Here is a 15333-nt window from a genome sequence, read left to right as displayed (position 1 = left end):
TGAACTCTCAAACCTGTCTCCTTCCTCCAAATCCTGGTGGCGTCTGGTCAAATCCGTTTCTGGTGTTTGTTCCCCCTCCATCCTCTCCCTTACCTCAAATGGCGACACAGTTGACACCGCACGTTACAAAGCCGAATGCCTCAACTCTGCGTTTGCCTCAAAATCGTGTGTCCCAAACCCATCTCTCTCCGTTCCCACCTTTCCCAGTCGAACCCAACTGCTCCTGGACTCTGTGTCCTCCTCTCCTGACAAGGTGGAGAAGTTTTTGTCAAACCTCAACTCTGATTCTGCAACTGGACCAGACGGCATCAGCCCACGGGTCCTAAAATCCTGCTCTGCTACGCTATCTCACCCTCTCTCTGTTCTTTTCACCCTCTCTTTTGCTCAAGGTCATCTGCCAGCATCTTGGAAATCACCAAACATTACTGCTTTACACAAAAAGGTGCAAAAACAGATCCTTGCAACTACAGACCAATCAGCCTGCTCCCAATTATCAGCAAAGTCATGGAATCCATCATTGCTTCGGATATCAAATCCTTCCTCTTCTCCAATGGCTTGATCTTTGATCATAAATTTGGATTCAGACCAGGCCATTCTACTCTGGACATGCTGCTTCTGCGGGCTGAACAATGGATGGAGGTCCTCAATTCCAAACAGGAAATCAGAGCTGTCTCCCTTGACATATCACATGCCTTCGATACGGTCTGGCCCCCAGCTCTGCTCACCAAACTCTCCTCCTATGGTATCCATGGAAATCTCCATGCATGGCTGGCGGACTTCCTCTCTAGTCGTAGTTAACGTGTGGCCCTGAATGGGGTTCTCTCATCTCCTCTTCCTGTTCAGGCTGGAGTTCCCCAAGGCAATGTTCTGGGGCCTGTGCTATTTCTGGTCTTCATCAATGATCTCTCCGACTCTCTGGTAAATCCTCTCTATCTCTTTGCTGATGACTCCACTATCTGCCGCTCCATTCCTCATCCCTCAGATCGGCAGTCTGCAGCCTCCTCACTCTTTGTAGACCTGGACAAATCACAGACTGGTCAAACAAGTGGAACATGTCTTTCAATCCTGACAAATCCCACACTCTTACTATGTCTCTCCGAAAAGACCGACTGGAAAACCCTCCCATCTACTTTCTAAACAATCCTCTCCAAGAAGCTCTGTCGCTCAACTTTTTGGGTCTCACTATCTGCCATGATCTTTCTTGGGATTACCACATTTCCAAGCTGGCCTCCAAAGCCAGTTGCCGACTGGGCATCCCCCGTCATGCGAAGTCCTTCCTTGGCACACCTGAGCTCCTCACCACATACAAGGATTTCATCCGCAGCTCAATGGAATACTGTTCCCCCCTCTGGGCCGGTGCTCCTGCCTCACACCTAGCTCGGCTTCACGCTGTTGAAACCAAAGCTTTCAGAATCATTGGAATCTCCTGCGATGAAGCTAACTCCGAGGGCCTTTCACTCACTCACCGCAGGCAGGTTGGTGGTCTTTCTGTCTTCTACCGACTCCTCTCTGGCCTTGCTCCCCCAGCTCTCACTGTGCTCTGTCCCCCTAATATTCCTACAGGTCGCACAAGATCTGCCAGTAACCCTCTTATGGTTAAACTGCCAAAATCTAGGCTCTGCTCACCTTCACTCTTTCATTCCCCTTTTATCCCGCCTCTGGAACAAACTCCCCCACTCCCTTCAATCCCACTCCTCCCTCCAGGTCTTTAAAACAGCTGTTCACCACCATCTCTTATCTTCCCCCATACAAAACCTTGATCTTTTCTACCCCCGCTAATTCACCCCAGATACACTTTTTTGAAATTCCAACTTCTTTCCTGGAAGTCCTTGCAGTGTTGATCTGTTTTATACCTCTCCCACCTCCCCCCAAGCCCTCCCCCTCCCACATTTCTTTCGATGTCCTTGCTCTCAAATGTTGTGTTTGTGTCCTTCCCCCTCTCTCCCCATCTTGTGTTCTGCTCCCCTTATTTTGTGTTTTATGTGTCGGTTGCCTTTTTGTGTGATTAATGCTAGCTCTTTCATGAGCCTCAATCTCGTATACAAAAAAAAGAAAGAAAAAAAAAGTGCTTTGGCAAAAACGATATAGTTTTGCTTTTTCGATTAATCAATCAATTGATTAGTTACTTAATTATTATTGATTAATTAAGTAATTATTTATTTCCTTTCTCTTCTGGCCATTATCTCAGGCACCTTTTGAGTGAGGAGGCTGATATTTGGACACGACAATGACCAAGTGATTTGGCTGTAAAGGCTATTTTTGATATATTGATTAATTAATTATGCGAGCAATTTTTATTACATTTGATTAACGACTTAATTAAAATTAAAAAAAATTCAGTTACAGATTCGGATGAAACAGTGGTGGTTTAGGTATTCTATTAGCCAATTGATTAATTATTTCATTATTTTATGATTATTATTTCTTTACTTTCATTATATTAATCATTTATTTATTTTCTTTCTCATCTGGGCAATATCTCAGGCACCTTTTGAGCGAGGAAGCTGATATTTGGACATGACAGTGACCAGGTGATGTGGCTATAAAGGATATTTTTGATAAACTGATTAATCAATTAATCGATTAATTATTTATTTATTAATCAATTAGTTATTTGATTTTTTTTCGATTAATGACTTATTTAATTAATTTTCAAAAAGTTACAGCTTCCGATGAAGCACTGGTGGTTTAGGTATGCTATTAGTATTAGCGAATTGATTAAGAAAATATTTTATGATCACTATTTATTGATTTTAATTATGCAATTAATAAATCAATTATTGTACACCTCTCCCTCCCATGCCGTCTCTACGTGCTGCATGGCGGTATTTCCGAGCGCCGAAGGTGGTGACTTTGAATGTATCTGTACTTGTTTTTTTGAGTTCAGTTGCATTGGAGAAAAGCTGAGAAGAATTCAAAATCCAAGATGGCCACCAAGCCAACCTTTGGACCAATCTGGATCATTTAAAGGATTTGTCATAGATCTTGTCCCAATTCTGTAAAGTTTGAAGTTTATCAGTGGAGCAGGCTCTGAGAATAACATGCAATATATTATGGCAGAATTATAATAAACCCCAACAAGAACAAGCTTCCGGCAATGGAATCCTAATAATAACAACTATAACGCACTCAATGGAGTTGCTCACTCATGCTGTCGTGGCACTAACCACGTTAGTAAAATACCACCCTGAAGGGCACTAACCTATACTGCTGCGTGGCCGTGGTGTAATGCAGTAGCGTGGTGTATAGCGGTGTACGACAGTATAGTGGTGTATAGTGATGTAATACAGCATCGCCCTATGTAACTTTTCGTTTTATATATTTTATTGTTAGCTCAAAGTTTAACTCACCCGAAACATTCACAATATGAAGTTCTGTGACAAAGTTGGCAATTCTAGCTGCTCTCATCCAGTTATTCTGCCAGCAACCAAACAAGCACACAGACTGGATCATCACAATACGCACGCGCCCGGCCTACGGCTGGAGCTTGAATAGTGATAGTAATTTTGAAAAATACAAATAACAATCTCCTAGATAAAACACAATGTCAGTTTGTGTGTTTGTACAGATGTCTGTCCCCATTCATAAGGGTAGCTTTTAAAGGCCAATCTTTGAACCCAAATGTGTGTTCAGTGCAGTCTGTTTTTGAGGATAAAACAAACTTGAAAAACATTTTCCATAAAGGAGTAATTGTGTCTCTTCTATTGGAATTGTAGACGGTGGTTTACAAACAGCCTCAAGGGCGGTGTACAGAAGCGTTTTTTTAAAATAACAATAAATACAAGGTGCAGGGAGGTGAAATTCACTGCACGTGATGTGCAATGCACGCAGAGTAAAACTAGTGTTCATCTACATCTGACCTTGGCTGTGTCGATGCCTGGTGTTGGCTTAGCGGTTAGGGTGCCAGCTTGGGATCCTAGGATCCTGGGTTCTAAATCCCGGTCGATTGCTGAATTAACGCCAGGTGGGTTGACGCAGCCTGGCATACCTCTGAGGTCGGCAAATTGAGTACCAGTTCACTGGTAATTCCCTGTGTGTCGCAAGAGGTGACTAACAGGATTGGCGGCAGGAAGGGCATCTGGCCATGAAACATTGCTTCAAAAAGGGGACCACGGTGCCCGAAAAAGGCCAACCCCTACTCTGTGGGGGAAAAAATGGCCTCTAAAGGTGGTTTGTTATATTATAAACTACTGAATACATGCCATCACCTGCCTGTTTTCACCAGCTTTTGGACAGACATAATTCAAATCCTCATTCACATCCCTTCTTATCAATACCTGCACATGTGAGTTTTTATTCTCGATCTTGCCCCACACAATGTAAAAAGCCACTACCTTGTAAAAATGGCAGAATCTATTTCTTAAAAGTTATTCGGCTTCCACTTCAGTATGGCTGGAAGCCTGTTGTTCTTCATGGGGTTGTGATTGTATTATTACTGGTAAAACGCCCGTCAAATATGACGGGTTGGAACATTTTATTCGACGGTGCAGCCTCGTGAGCATGCCAAACTCTGAAGCATCGGCCTAGTGTCACGCGTGCTGATATCTTCTTTATTTATTAGACATCCTACAGACGTAAATAGGAACCGCCTCTAGAGGCCATTTCCCCCCGCAGAGCAGGGGTTGGTCTTTTTCGGGCACCTTGGTCCCCTTTTTGAAGCAATGTTTTACAGCAGGATGCCCTTCCTGCCGCCAATCCTGCTCGTCGCCTCTTGCGACACACAGGGAATTACCAGTGAGCTGGTACTAAATTTGCCAGCCTCAGAAGGATGACAGGCTGAGTCGTTAATTCAGCGTCAAAAAACGACGTCACCCCTGCCGTTAATTCAGCGATCGCCCGGGATTCGAACCCAGGATCCTAAGATCCCAAGCCGGCACCCTAACCGCTAAGCCAACACCAGGCTCCCGGTAGTTTATAAGAGGAACAATTAAAACGTTTTGTCAATTGGTATTATATTATTTCAAATGTAACAGCCCACGTGTGACCTGAAAATCCACTCCTAATCCTCTGTGCTTGATTCCGAGTTATTTGGTTTGACAGCCAAGGTTATGGGACAACTGTCCTGAAGCTTTCAAAACAACCAGTGCTTCGATGTGTCACCTTCTCACCACCTTTTAATTAGAGCAGCGTTTCAGAATGCCCCCCCCCCCCCCCCCCAAAAAAAATAATTAAATAATACTTAAACCGAAATAGAACTAAAGAAGACCATCATGTGGCTTTTGTAAAGCACTCACCAATATTCTTCATGAGGGCGAGGGGAAGGATGATCAGAATCGTGACTATAACAACGAGGTAATCCCCATTCGAATACCACGCACTGGTAGGAGGAGGGCAGATAATGAACAAGGTGCAAAAATAAAAAATCAGGAAGTGGAGGCAGACTGAAATAGACCATTGATATAAATGAATAACGTAAGGATAAATGTAGAAAAAACAATGTTAGGGAAATAAAGTGAAAATAAATAAATAAATTTAGGGAAAGGCAGGTAACAAAATAGATCAAAACTCTGCATATCTTTGTTCTACTCATAACTTATGTAGAATATGACAATGTTTTCATACGTTTCATATTATCATGTCTGGTTTTCAGGTAAACAACAGAGCGATTCTTGCTGTACATTCAGCAACCATTCATCGCATGTTTCCCTCTTCCTTTGCACTGTCAACCGTTCTGTTTTGAGAACAAACGCTTCTTTGTAGGAGTCTTGTTATACTTTCGTGGGAGGCAAGCGGGTGGCAGGAGCAAGGAATGGGCAGTGTGTGGTGAATATAAACGGCTCGAGGGGGGTGGGGAGGTGACAAGTGGCCTGGGAAATTTATCAAATTGGCACAATGTCATCACATGCGTCACATAAGCTCCGTAAATTAAATGACTATTTTCCACACGAGGGTAGCAAGAACATACCTTTCGGCAGTAAATTTCGTTCCCGGGTCTTTGGGTTCATGTTAAAGTTTCCAAACAGGAACAAATTACTTCCATAACGGTTACATCAAACGTGATGAAAAGGGCAGTCTGCCATTGATAAAAATATGATTCATTACACACAAGGATACACAAAAGGAACTTTGGTCCAGGAGGCCATTCGGCCCATCATGCCTGCGCTACACCAATCCCAGATTTAATCACCCATCCACACACAAGCTACCTGCAAGTCCTGCCAATATCCCTGTACTCAGGGTTCCACATTAACCTTTTTAGGGTGCCCTACCAGACACCCATTTCTTGTAATTGTGATTTTTTTTTCAGTGCCAAAAGTGAAATTTTGGGTGCCCGAAAAAAAAAACAATGTAGATTAAAAGAAAACTGCAAAACTTATTTTACTATGTTAGAAGTACACAACCCATAACGTGATATCGGCATTATTATCCGTGACTCAACAACAACAAACATGCAAGGGGGCGTTGTTTGCCAAAATGGATGATTCTAAAGAAATACTGGCAAGTTCACACTTAACCATCTTTCTTGCAAAACATGTGACAACTATGATCTTGGTATTTGGCATTTGTAGTAGTGAAACCTGCAAACCACAATTAAATTAATTATATCTGTCTTCCCTCAACGTGTCCTCCTCAGGGACATTCTCCTCTCGACTTTCTGCCCCACTCTCCACACTTTTTCTTTCCGCAGGTGCGAGGCAGAATTGAGAGAGTCATTTCCGGATCATTCCCCTGGTTGATCTCAATCTTGGCTGGCCCTAATCGGGTACACTTTACTCTTACGGGGGAGGGGGTGGGAGGAGGCCACGTGTATTCGTTGATATAATTATATATTTAATATCTCTCTATAAGTTGACTTTCAGGAAAGTTTCATTGCACTGTTATTATGATTAAATTAAGTTAAATAATCTACCATGGACCAATGGCCCACTAAATATTTGCAAGTGCCTTCTGCTAGTATCCTTCATTTTCACCGTCGTATGCGGAATACCCTCAAAAGCTCAATTGCATATTTTCAACAATAAAAAGAGCAATCGGAGATTGCAAACCCTCACCAGGATGTATTTTCAGTGGTTTTTAAGGCTTTTGTGTTGAAACAAATACGGCGGCCGAACCACGTGACCGATGACGTCATCATTTTTTAAAAAATAAACTAATTTATTCCTAGATTATGCTCAAGAAATTTCATCTTGATCGGATGAAGTTTTGTACTCTTGAATTATGACATCATAATGGAAGCACCTATGACATCATCATTAACATATTTTATTCCCCATGGAGAGTTCTTTACAATGAGCCATGTCTCAATTTTTTATATTCAGTGCTTTCCGAGATATAGAGGTGAAGTTTTTCGATTTTTCCAAGATGGCGGCCAAACCACGTGACCCATGACGTCATAATTATCATAAAAAATTTATAAAGGTGGAGTTGCACCTATGGTGAAAATTTCCTGTCAGTCGGACCAACGGTTGCAGAGAAAATCATATTTATTCTGTGCGGACAAACAGACAGACAGACAGACAAACAGACAAACAAACGGACTCTACCCTCTCCTTAGTCGAGGGTAATAAATAAACTTGACCAGGAAACTGCGCAAGGCCAAAATGAGAGAACTACACAAGTCGCGATTGTGTTTGCATTATTGAACATAGCTCGGAGACCCGACTCCCAGAACATGTTATACGACTCATTCTCCAGCCGAGTCTGCATGGGCATTATTATCCGTGACTGATGTAGGCCTCATGTAGCATACTGGCGAAAAATCATTCTCAATCCAACACCACTGAGATATATCGTAAGAATGTAAGTTATTTTGTATAGAGCTCCGAGGTGAGCATCAAATTGTGAATCATAATCAACCGATCGTTTTCACATCTTGGTTCATGAATTTGCAAGTTGGCGCATCTTCCCGGAGACGACATGTGAGTGGCCTCTTGTCCTAACACTATCCACTCTGCTGAAAATCTCCACTGCACCTATCTTGTCCACATCCTTCATCATTTTAAACATCTCTAGCAGATCCCCTCGCAACCGCCTCAATTCTCGTGTACAAAGTCCTGTCTCCTTCAAACAATCCTCGTAGCTGAGTCTAGCTAGGCCCTGGAATCAATCTAGTAGCTCGACGCTGTACCCTCTCGATGGCAGCTTTGTCTCTCCTCAGATGTGGTGACCAAACTGAATACAATATTTGCGATGAGGCCTCACTACATTCAGTTTTGTACGGTTTGAACACTACCGCTTTTGATTTATAATGTATCCCCCTATGAATACAACCTACAACCCTGTTGGCTTTCCTTATAGCTGCCTCGCACTGTGCTGTCTGCTTACCCCTCGTATCTATTACCATTAGTCCTCCAGATCCTTCTCCTGTGTGAGACACTTCAAGATTGCCCCATTGCATCATGTAATCTCCATTTTCATTGTTTTTACACATCCCCAGCACCCGACATTCCTTATGTTAAAGTGCATCTGCCAATAAATAAACAAGAAGACGTCATGCGGAGCACGATACTTGCAAAATACGCCTCCCCCTCCCCAAGAAAAAAAATTCCATTGATACAGCAAATTGTCCATTTCATCAAGATTAAAATTGACAATCTTGATCAAAGTTCGGGTCAATAGGAAGAAAATTGATGATTTTTCAGATGAAAATGATGATTTTGGAAGGTTGACCTTGAGTTGACCTTTGACCTTTTGACCTCAAAAATAGTTGGTTTCCCTAGTGACTCAATGTGCAAATGCTGTTCAATTTTCAAGTCAATTGGATGAAAATTGGCGGGTTTTTTCAGATAAAAAGTGATGATTTTGGAAGTTTGACCTTGAGTTGACCTTTGACCTTTTTACCTAAAAATAGTATGTTTCCCAATTTAGTGACTCGATATGCAAATGCTGTTCAATTTTCAAGTCAATCGGTTGAGAATTGACGGCTTTTAAGATGAAAATTGATGATTTTTAAAATTTGACCTTAAGTTGACATTTGACCTCAAAAATAGTTCATTTCCCAATTTAGTGACTTGATATACAAATGCTATTCAATTTTCAAGTCAATCGGATTTAAAATGGCGATTTTAGAAATTTCACCGAAAGATGACCTTTGACCTTTGACCTCAAAATCAATAGGCTTCTCAATTGGGACGACTTATACAACTTGGTAAGGTTTCGTGACGATCGGTTTAGAATTGTGACCTGTAGGCCGGTGGCAATAAGACACAACCGACAAATATACTTGAAAAATCTTCGATTTTGCAAGTAATACATATGCCCTCTCTAGGATGGACTGAATGAAATGAATGAATGATCGTTTTAAGGCCATTTTTCCCTGTTAGAGCAGGGGTTAACCTTGCGGGCCCCATGACAATCATGGTTCCCTGTTTGAGGCAACGTTTTTTTTTTATGTCGCCTCTTACGATGCGCAGGGGTACGGTGTACCTATTCTAAGTCGGGGTACACACCGGGATCATTCATCCCAGCAAGCTGGTACTCAAATTTGCCGACCTCGGAAGGATGAACAGGCTGAGTCAACCCCCTTGGTGTTAATTCAGCGATCGACCGGGATTCGAACCCGGGATCCTAGGATCCCAACCCGGCACCCTAACCGCTAAGCCAACACCAGGCTGTGCCCAGTATTGGCTGCAGTAAATCCTACTGGGAAGTAGAGGGCAGTAGCTCTACTAAACTCACGCCTAACAGGCGGAGTCTATGCAACTGTTGAGCCAGAAGAGCCTTTTTAAAATTGTTCCTGGATACTCCCGGAACTGTTTTGTGTACCACCACATTTCCTGTTGGTCAGAATGGATGTAGCATTAGCTGATTTGGCACTTCCTTCCTGGTACCCAGTACATTGACTCCAGTAATGGGGTCTGATCTCAAATATGCAGGGTGAAACAGAAAGGACTAGATATTTTTACCTGCACGTCACAGGTCAACAAGAGCTCTGCATGCTTGTTATTTGGTTCTTGTTGGGGGTCGATTTTTGAAATGTGCACCCATTGGTTGGACAGCTATCAGATCCCACCCATTATTAATGTGACAAAGGTACGGCATATTAGAAATATCAAGTCCTTTCTGTTTCACCCTGTATATACATTATTTTGCCCAATATATGAAAGTATTGTCGTGTCCCCGGGGTTAAGACCCCAAGAGGACGAATGGCCAAAACGAACTTTAACTCAGAGGCGTATACCAAATTTGGTGGTAGTGACACGCGCGGGAAGGTTCGAGGTCTTATCCGATCCCCACAGAAACGAACCAGGACAAGAAAAGTCAAATTCAACAAATAATGATTTAATGAATCATTACATTTAATGAATTTTGTGTTTTGTGTGTCGGTTTGACTTTTTGTGTGATTAATGTTAGCTCTTTTACGAGCCTCGATCTTGTATACAAAAAAAAAAAAATACCCCCCCAAAAAAATGCAAATAACAATGAAAGGTGAGGTAAAAACTAAAATTCCTAAATGAGGGACCCTCCCCTCAGACCCGTATCCAAACATGGGGAAAACTAAAGTAAAAATAAACAATATTTTGTTTATTGCCGGCCGGCACTTAGCTTTGTGTCCCCAGATGGCTGATAGGGCCCGCTGGTCGTCGGACCAGAGTCACCGCACGGGAAGAGCACAAGATAATAATAATAATAATAATTCATTTATTTTGTATAGCGCTTTTCCAGAAGCCCAAAGGCGCTTTGACAGAGTGGAAAACATAATGCATAACAATACATGAAAACAACAATTGCAAAAAGACAAGAATCAAGAAAACAAACAGCAGCGATATACGGCATATATATAAGACAAGAATCAAAAAGACAAGACAAGAATCAATAGGGAAATATTTAAAGCAAAAGGAGGGAGAAGGAGAAGAGATAGTCAGGGGTTAAATGCTGTGGGTTGAATGTTGAATGCAGCGTTGAACAGGTGGGTCTTTAGTGATGTTTTGAATGTGGTGAGTGAGGAGGAGTCTCTGATGGTGTGAGGTAGTGAGTTCCAGAGGGTGGGAGCAGCGATGGAGAAGGCCCTGTCCCCCCAGGATCTGAATTTGGTCCGGATGGAGGGGGTCAGGAGGTTGGTACCAGCAGAGCGGAGGTTGCGGGTGGGAGTGTGTCTGGAGAGGAGGTCAGCCAGGTAGGATGGGGCCAGGTTATGGAGGGCTTTGTATGTCAAGAGGAGGATTTTGTACTGGATTCTCTGGGGGATGGGGAGCCAGTGAAGCTTGTAAAGGACGGGGGTGATGTGGTCACGGGTCCGGGAATGAGTGAGTAGACGGGCAGCGGAGTTCTGAATGTATTGGATGGCGCGGAACCACACCCGTGGCCAGCTGCCGGCGTGAGACAAGCAGGCAGGATCCCTCTTTGTTTCGCTCGCGACCTCTTCCTTCTCTGCAGAGCACCACCGTCAACCAACACCTCCTCCTTCCACGTTGCAAAAGTCCAAAAGCCCCGACACGTCTCCCCCCACTGGCGCACACGAGACAAGAGCATCCACTCAAGACAAGAGCCAGAACGAGAGAAGGAGAGAAAGATGGCGCGACCGCATCTTTTTTTTCCTTCACTCTCAATCCCTCCATGATGACTTCACACTCTCTGTCCAATCACCGAGCGCCACTCAATCATGAAGGCCGGGGCGTGGCCTCGCCGTTACCATTCGTCGGGGGCGGAGTCTAATCTCCGTTCAGGAATGCTCGGATGACGTCGTTCCCTTGCCGATCGGCAAATGTGCCGGGTTTTGTCGGACCTGGCGGCGTTGTGAGCGAATGAGTCCATTTTTCTGCAAATGAGTCCATCGGCAAGAGAACCACTCGACAGGCTCTCGCCTTAGCTCACCTTAGATTGTTGTTATTGTGGCGGCCCTTTGTGATGCAATAACAACGAAGAGAAAAATCACAGAGCAATTACACACTGGGGTTTATCCTTAAGCCCTACATAATTAGCATAGCTCCACCCCTCATATGGAGACACACATACGATCTTACCCGGACAATCGGCCTAACTTAATTTACCTCGGGGTGGATTCGCAGCATACATAGCATTCTAAACCTACACGTTCTGAAATTAATTATGGTATTTCATCCATACCATAGCGGGGCTAACCCCCGCTCTTGCAGGGAAAATGGCCTTAAAATGCCTGTTGTTGGTTTGTTGTATTTCATCCATACCCCAAAAACACAACAGTATCTATTCTAGACTTTCCTGAATTTGATCACCACCCTCTCTGCAATCTACCTTACCTCCAAACTTCGTGCCATCTGCAAATTTGGAAAGCCGACTCTAGAACACACTATTCAAATCATTGATTTAAATTATGAATAATTATGGTCGTATTACTGACCCATGATGTATCCCACTACTTACATCCTCCCAGCAAGACATCCTCCCACTCGGCAATCACAGCCACTCTTTGCTTAAGCCAGTTTCCAAAACAGTTAGTGACTCAAGAAGCCACTCCAGAGGCTCTCACCTTAGCTCACATTACTATCGAATAAGGATATAATTTCACCAATCCATTTATATGTGCTCATCTCCTCCATAAATGGAAGGCAAGTGATTTGAATTGTGACTGTGACAATGCCTTACAAATCATGTATAGGGGTGTGTGCGCAAGGTCACCTAATGGGTGTTACGGGTCAACATTTGCAAACAACACTTTACCTTGAAGTGTACGAAGTGACCGTATCTCATTCTTCACAAGAAACCATATCAATTATGTTCTAGCCTAGTTACCCTAGCCAGAGGAGAGGGTATTGCATTTGAGTCCATTTGTTTGTGTTTGTTTGCCTGTGTTTGTCCGCACAGAATAAATATGATTTTCTCTGCAACCGTAGGTCCGATTGACAGGAAATTTTCACCATAGGTGCAACTCCACCTGTAGAATTTGTTTATGATAATTATGACGTCATAGGTCACGTGGTTCGGCCGCCATCTTGGAAAAACCGAAAAACTTTGCACCTCTATATCTCGAAAACCGCTGAATGGAAAAAATTGAGACATGGCTCATTGTAAAGAACTCTCCATGGGGAATAAAATATGTTAATATTGATGTCATAGGTGCTTCCATTATGACGTCATAATTCGACAAGTACAAAACTTCATCCAATCAAGATGAAATTTCTTGAGCATAATCTAGGATTAAATTAGTTTAGGAAAAAAATAATTATGGCGTCATCGGTCACGTGGTTCGGCCGCCATATTTGTTTTAACACAAAAGCCTTTAAAAATCCACTGAAAATACAACCTGGCGAGGGTTTGCAATCTCTGATTGCTCTTTTTCTTGTTCAACATACAACACAACAACACAACATGCATTTTAAGGCCATTTTCCCTGCTAGAGCGGGGGTTAGCCTTGCGGTCCCCATGACAATCTTCTCCATCTTGCCCTATTTTCTGCGTCTCTCCTTGTTAACTCCCTTGCCCGCATTTCTTCTTCCACCATCTTTAGCCAAGTCTTTCTCGGTCTTCCCCGTCCTCTACTTCCTTCCACATTCATTTCCATCAATCTTCTCAACCAGTCACTTTCATCCTTCCTCAACACATGATCAAACGATCTCAACCTGTTTCTCTTCACAGCATCCATCACAGGCTCTATTCCCATCATTTTTCGCAATTCATCATTTGTCATGTTATTGTTCAACATGTTATTGCTTATTCATTCACAAACGATTAAAATAGTCTAACATTGAGTGAGTAAGACAGGGGGCATTTCTGGATTGACCGCGATTCACAAGTCATAAATATTGCTGAAAGGTTGGGGGTGGGATGGAGGAGGGGTTGGAGACACCCAGGAACCCCATCCTGTGCATAACCATTATGTACCACCTGGTGAACACGTGTTCCCTGGAGGTATTATAGTGCTTCATTTGGTGATGTTTAAAACCAATTATTGGCGAATAATTTTGATCTACATATCTAAGAGAATGCTGTTTTCAATCTAGCGATATGAAAGAAGAAGAACTCACCTCACTTCATGGCTGTCACTTAATGTCTTGATCACAGTTGGTAACTCGCTCTTAATGATGTACAAGTAACTGGACATGGCTATGGGTGAGAAGAAGGGATTGGAAAATGAGAGCTTTTGTTATGCTTGTTCTGCTCTCTTTCGTTTTCCATTAATAAAGGTGACATGACATCGAAAGGCGAAACGTTGTGAAGCCTTGAGCAGCATGCCATCATCAGCGTAACAGTCTGGAAGTGCCAGAAGCTGTGGGTGAGATAATTGAGTTTCTATCTCAAGATGAAAAGAAAAGTCAACGCAATGTTATAGCGGAAAGGAAGGAAAACATTTACTTGGATGCTCAGCATTGTCATCCGAATAAGTTAATGCAAACACGAGGGATGGATTTCGGGACCATAAAGGAACCATAAACCATAAAGCATTATTTACTATGTATATTTAAACTATAACCATAAAGCATAATACCAAGGAACCATAAAATACTATGCGATATTTAAACCATTATTTACTATTTATTTACTATTATTATGCATTATGTGAGGGAACCATCAAGTCAAGCATTATGGTTTTACTGACCCATGAGGAATCCCAATACTTTGTACATCACTTGTATTACAGTGCATTCAGACCCCTTCACTTTTTTCACATTTTGTTATGTTGCAGCCTTATGCTGAAATCGTTTAAATTCATTTTTTTCCTCACCAATCTACACTCAATACCCCACAATGACAAAGAGAAAACAGGATTTTAGAAAGTTTTACAAATTTATTAAAAATAAAAAACTGAAATATCACATTGACATAAGTATTCATACCCTTTGCTATGACACTTGAAATTTATCTCAGGTGCCTACCATTTCTCTTGATCATCTTTGAGATGTTTCTACACCTTGATTGGAGTCCACCTGTGGTAAATTCAATTGATTGGACATGATTTGTAAAGGCACACACCTGTTTATATAAGGTCTCACAGCTGATAATGCATATCAGAGCAAAAACCAAGCCATGAGGTCGAAGGAACTGCCTGCAGAGCTCAGAGACAGGATTGTGTCGAGGCACAGATTTGGGGAAGCCTACAAACAAAAATCTCTGCTACATTGAATGTTCCCAAGAGCACAGTGGCCTCCATAATTCTTAAATGGAAGAAGTTTGGAACAACAAGGACTCTTCCTAGAGCTGGCCGTCCGGCCAAACTGAGCAATCCGGGGAGAAGGGCCTTGGTAAGAGAGGTGACCAAGAACCCGATGGTCACTCTGGCTGAGCTCCAGAGATCCTGTGTGGAGATGGGAGAAACTTCCAGAAGGATAACCATCACTGCAACACTCCACAGATGTGGGCTTTATGACAGAGTGGCCAGACGGAAGCCTCTCCTCAGTGAAAGACACATGAAAGCCCGCTTGGAGTTTGCAAAAAAGCACCGAAAGGACTCTCAGACTGTGAGAAACAAGATTCTGT

General features: G+C 42.7%; 1 protein-coding gene across 2 annotated transcripts in view; it reads right to left on the bottom strand.

The window, feature by feature from the left end:
• Positions 1–15333, bottom strand: part of LOC137424800 (sodium-coupled neutral amino acid transporter 3) — a 141657-nt gene that overhangs the window by 50806 nt on the left and 75518 nt on the right. For both annotated transcript variants that reach the window (XM_068112644.2, XM_078775964.1), the window contains exons 7-8: positions 13884–13962; positions 5235–5317 (exon numbers count right to left, since the gene is read on the bottom strand). In XM_068112644.2, the coding sequence (XP_067968745.1) occupies positions 5235–5317; positions 13884–13962 (162 nt within the window). The remainder of the gene's footprint in view (positions 1–5234; positions 5318–13883; positions 13963–15333) is intronic.

The sequence above is a fragment of the Myxine glutinosa genome, chromosome 4 (genome assembly GCF_964187855.1).
Source record: "Myxine glutinosa chromosome 4, kmMyxGlut1.1, whole genome shotgun sequence".
In the NCBI taxonomy this organism is placed as follows: Eukaryota; Metazoa; Chordata; class Myxini; order Myxiniformes; family Myxinidae; genus Myxine; species Myxine glutinosa.
The sequence above is the reverse complement of the archived record's forward strand: the minus strand, read 5'-3'. Positions and strand labels throughout refer to the sequence as shown.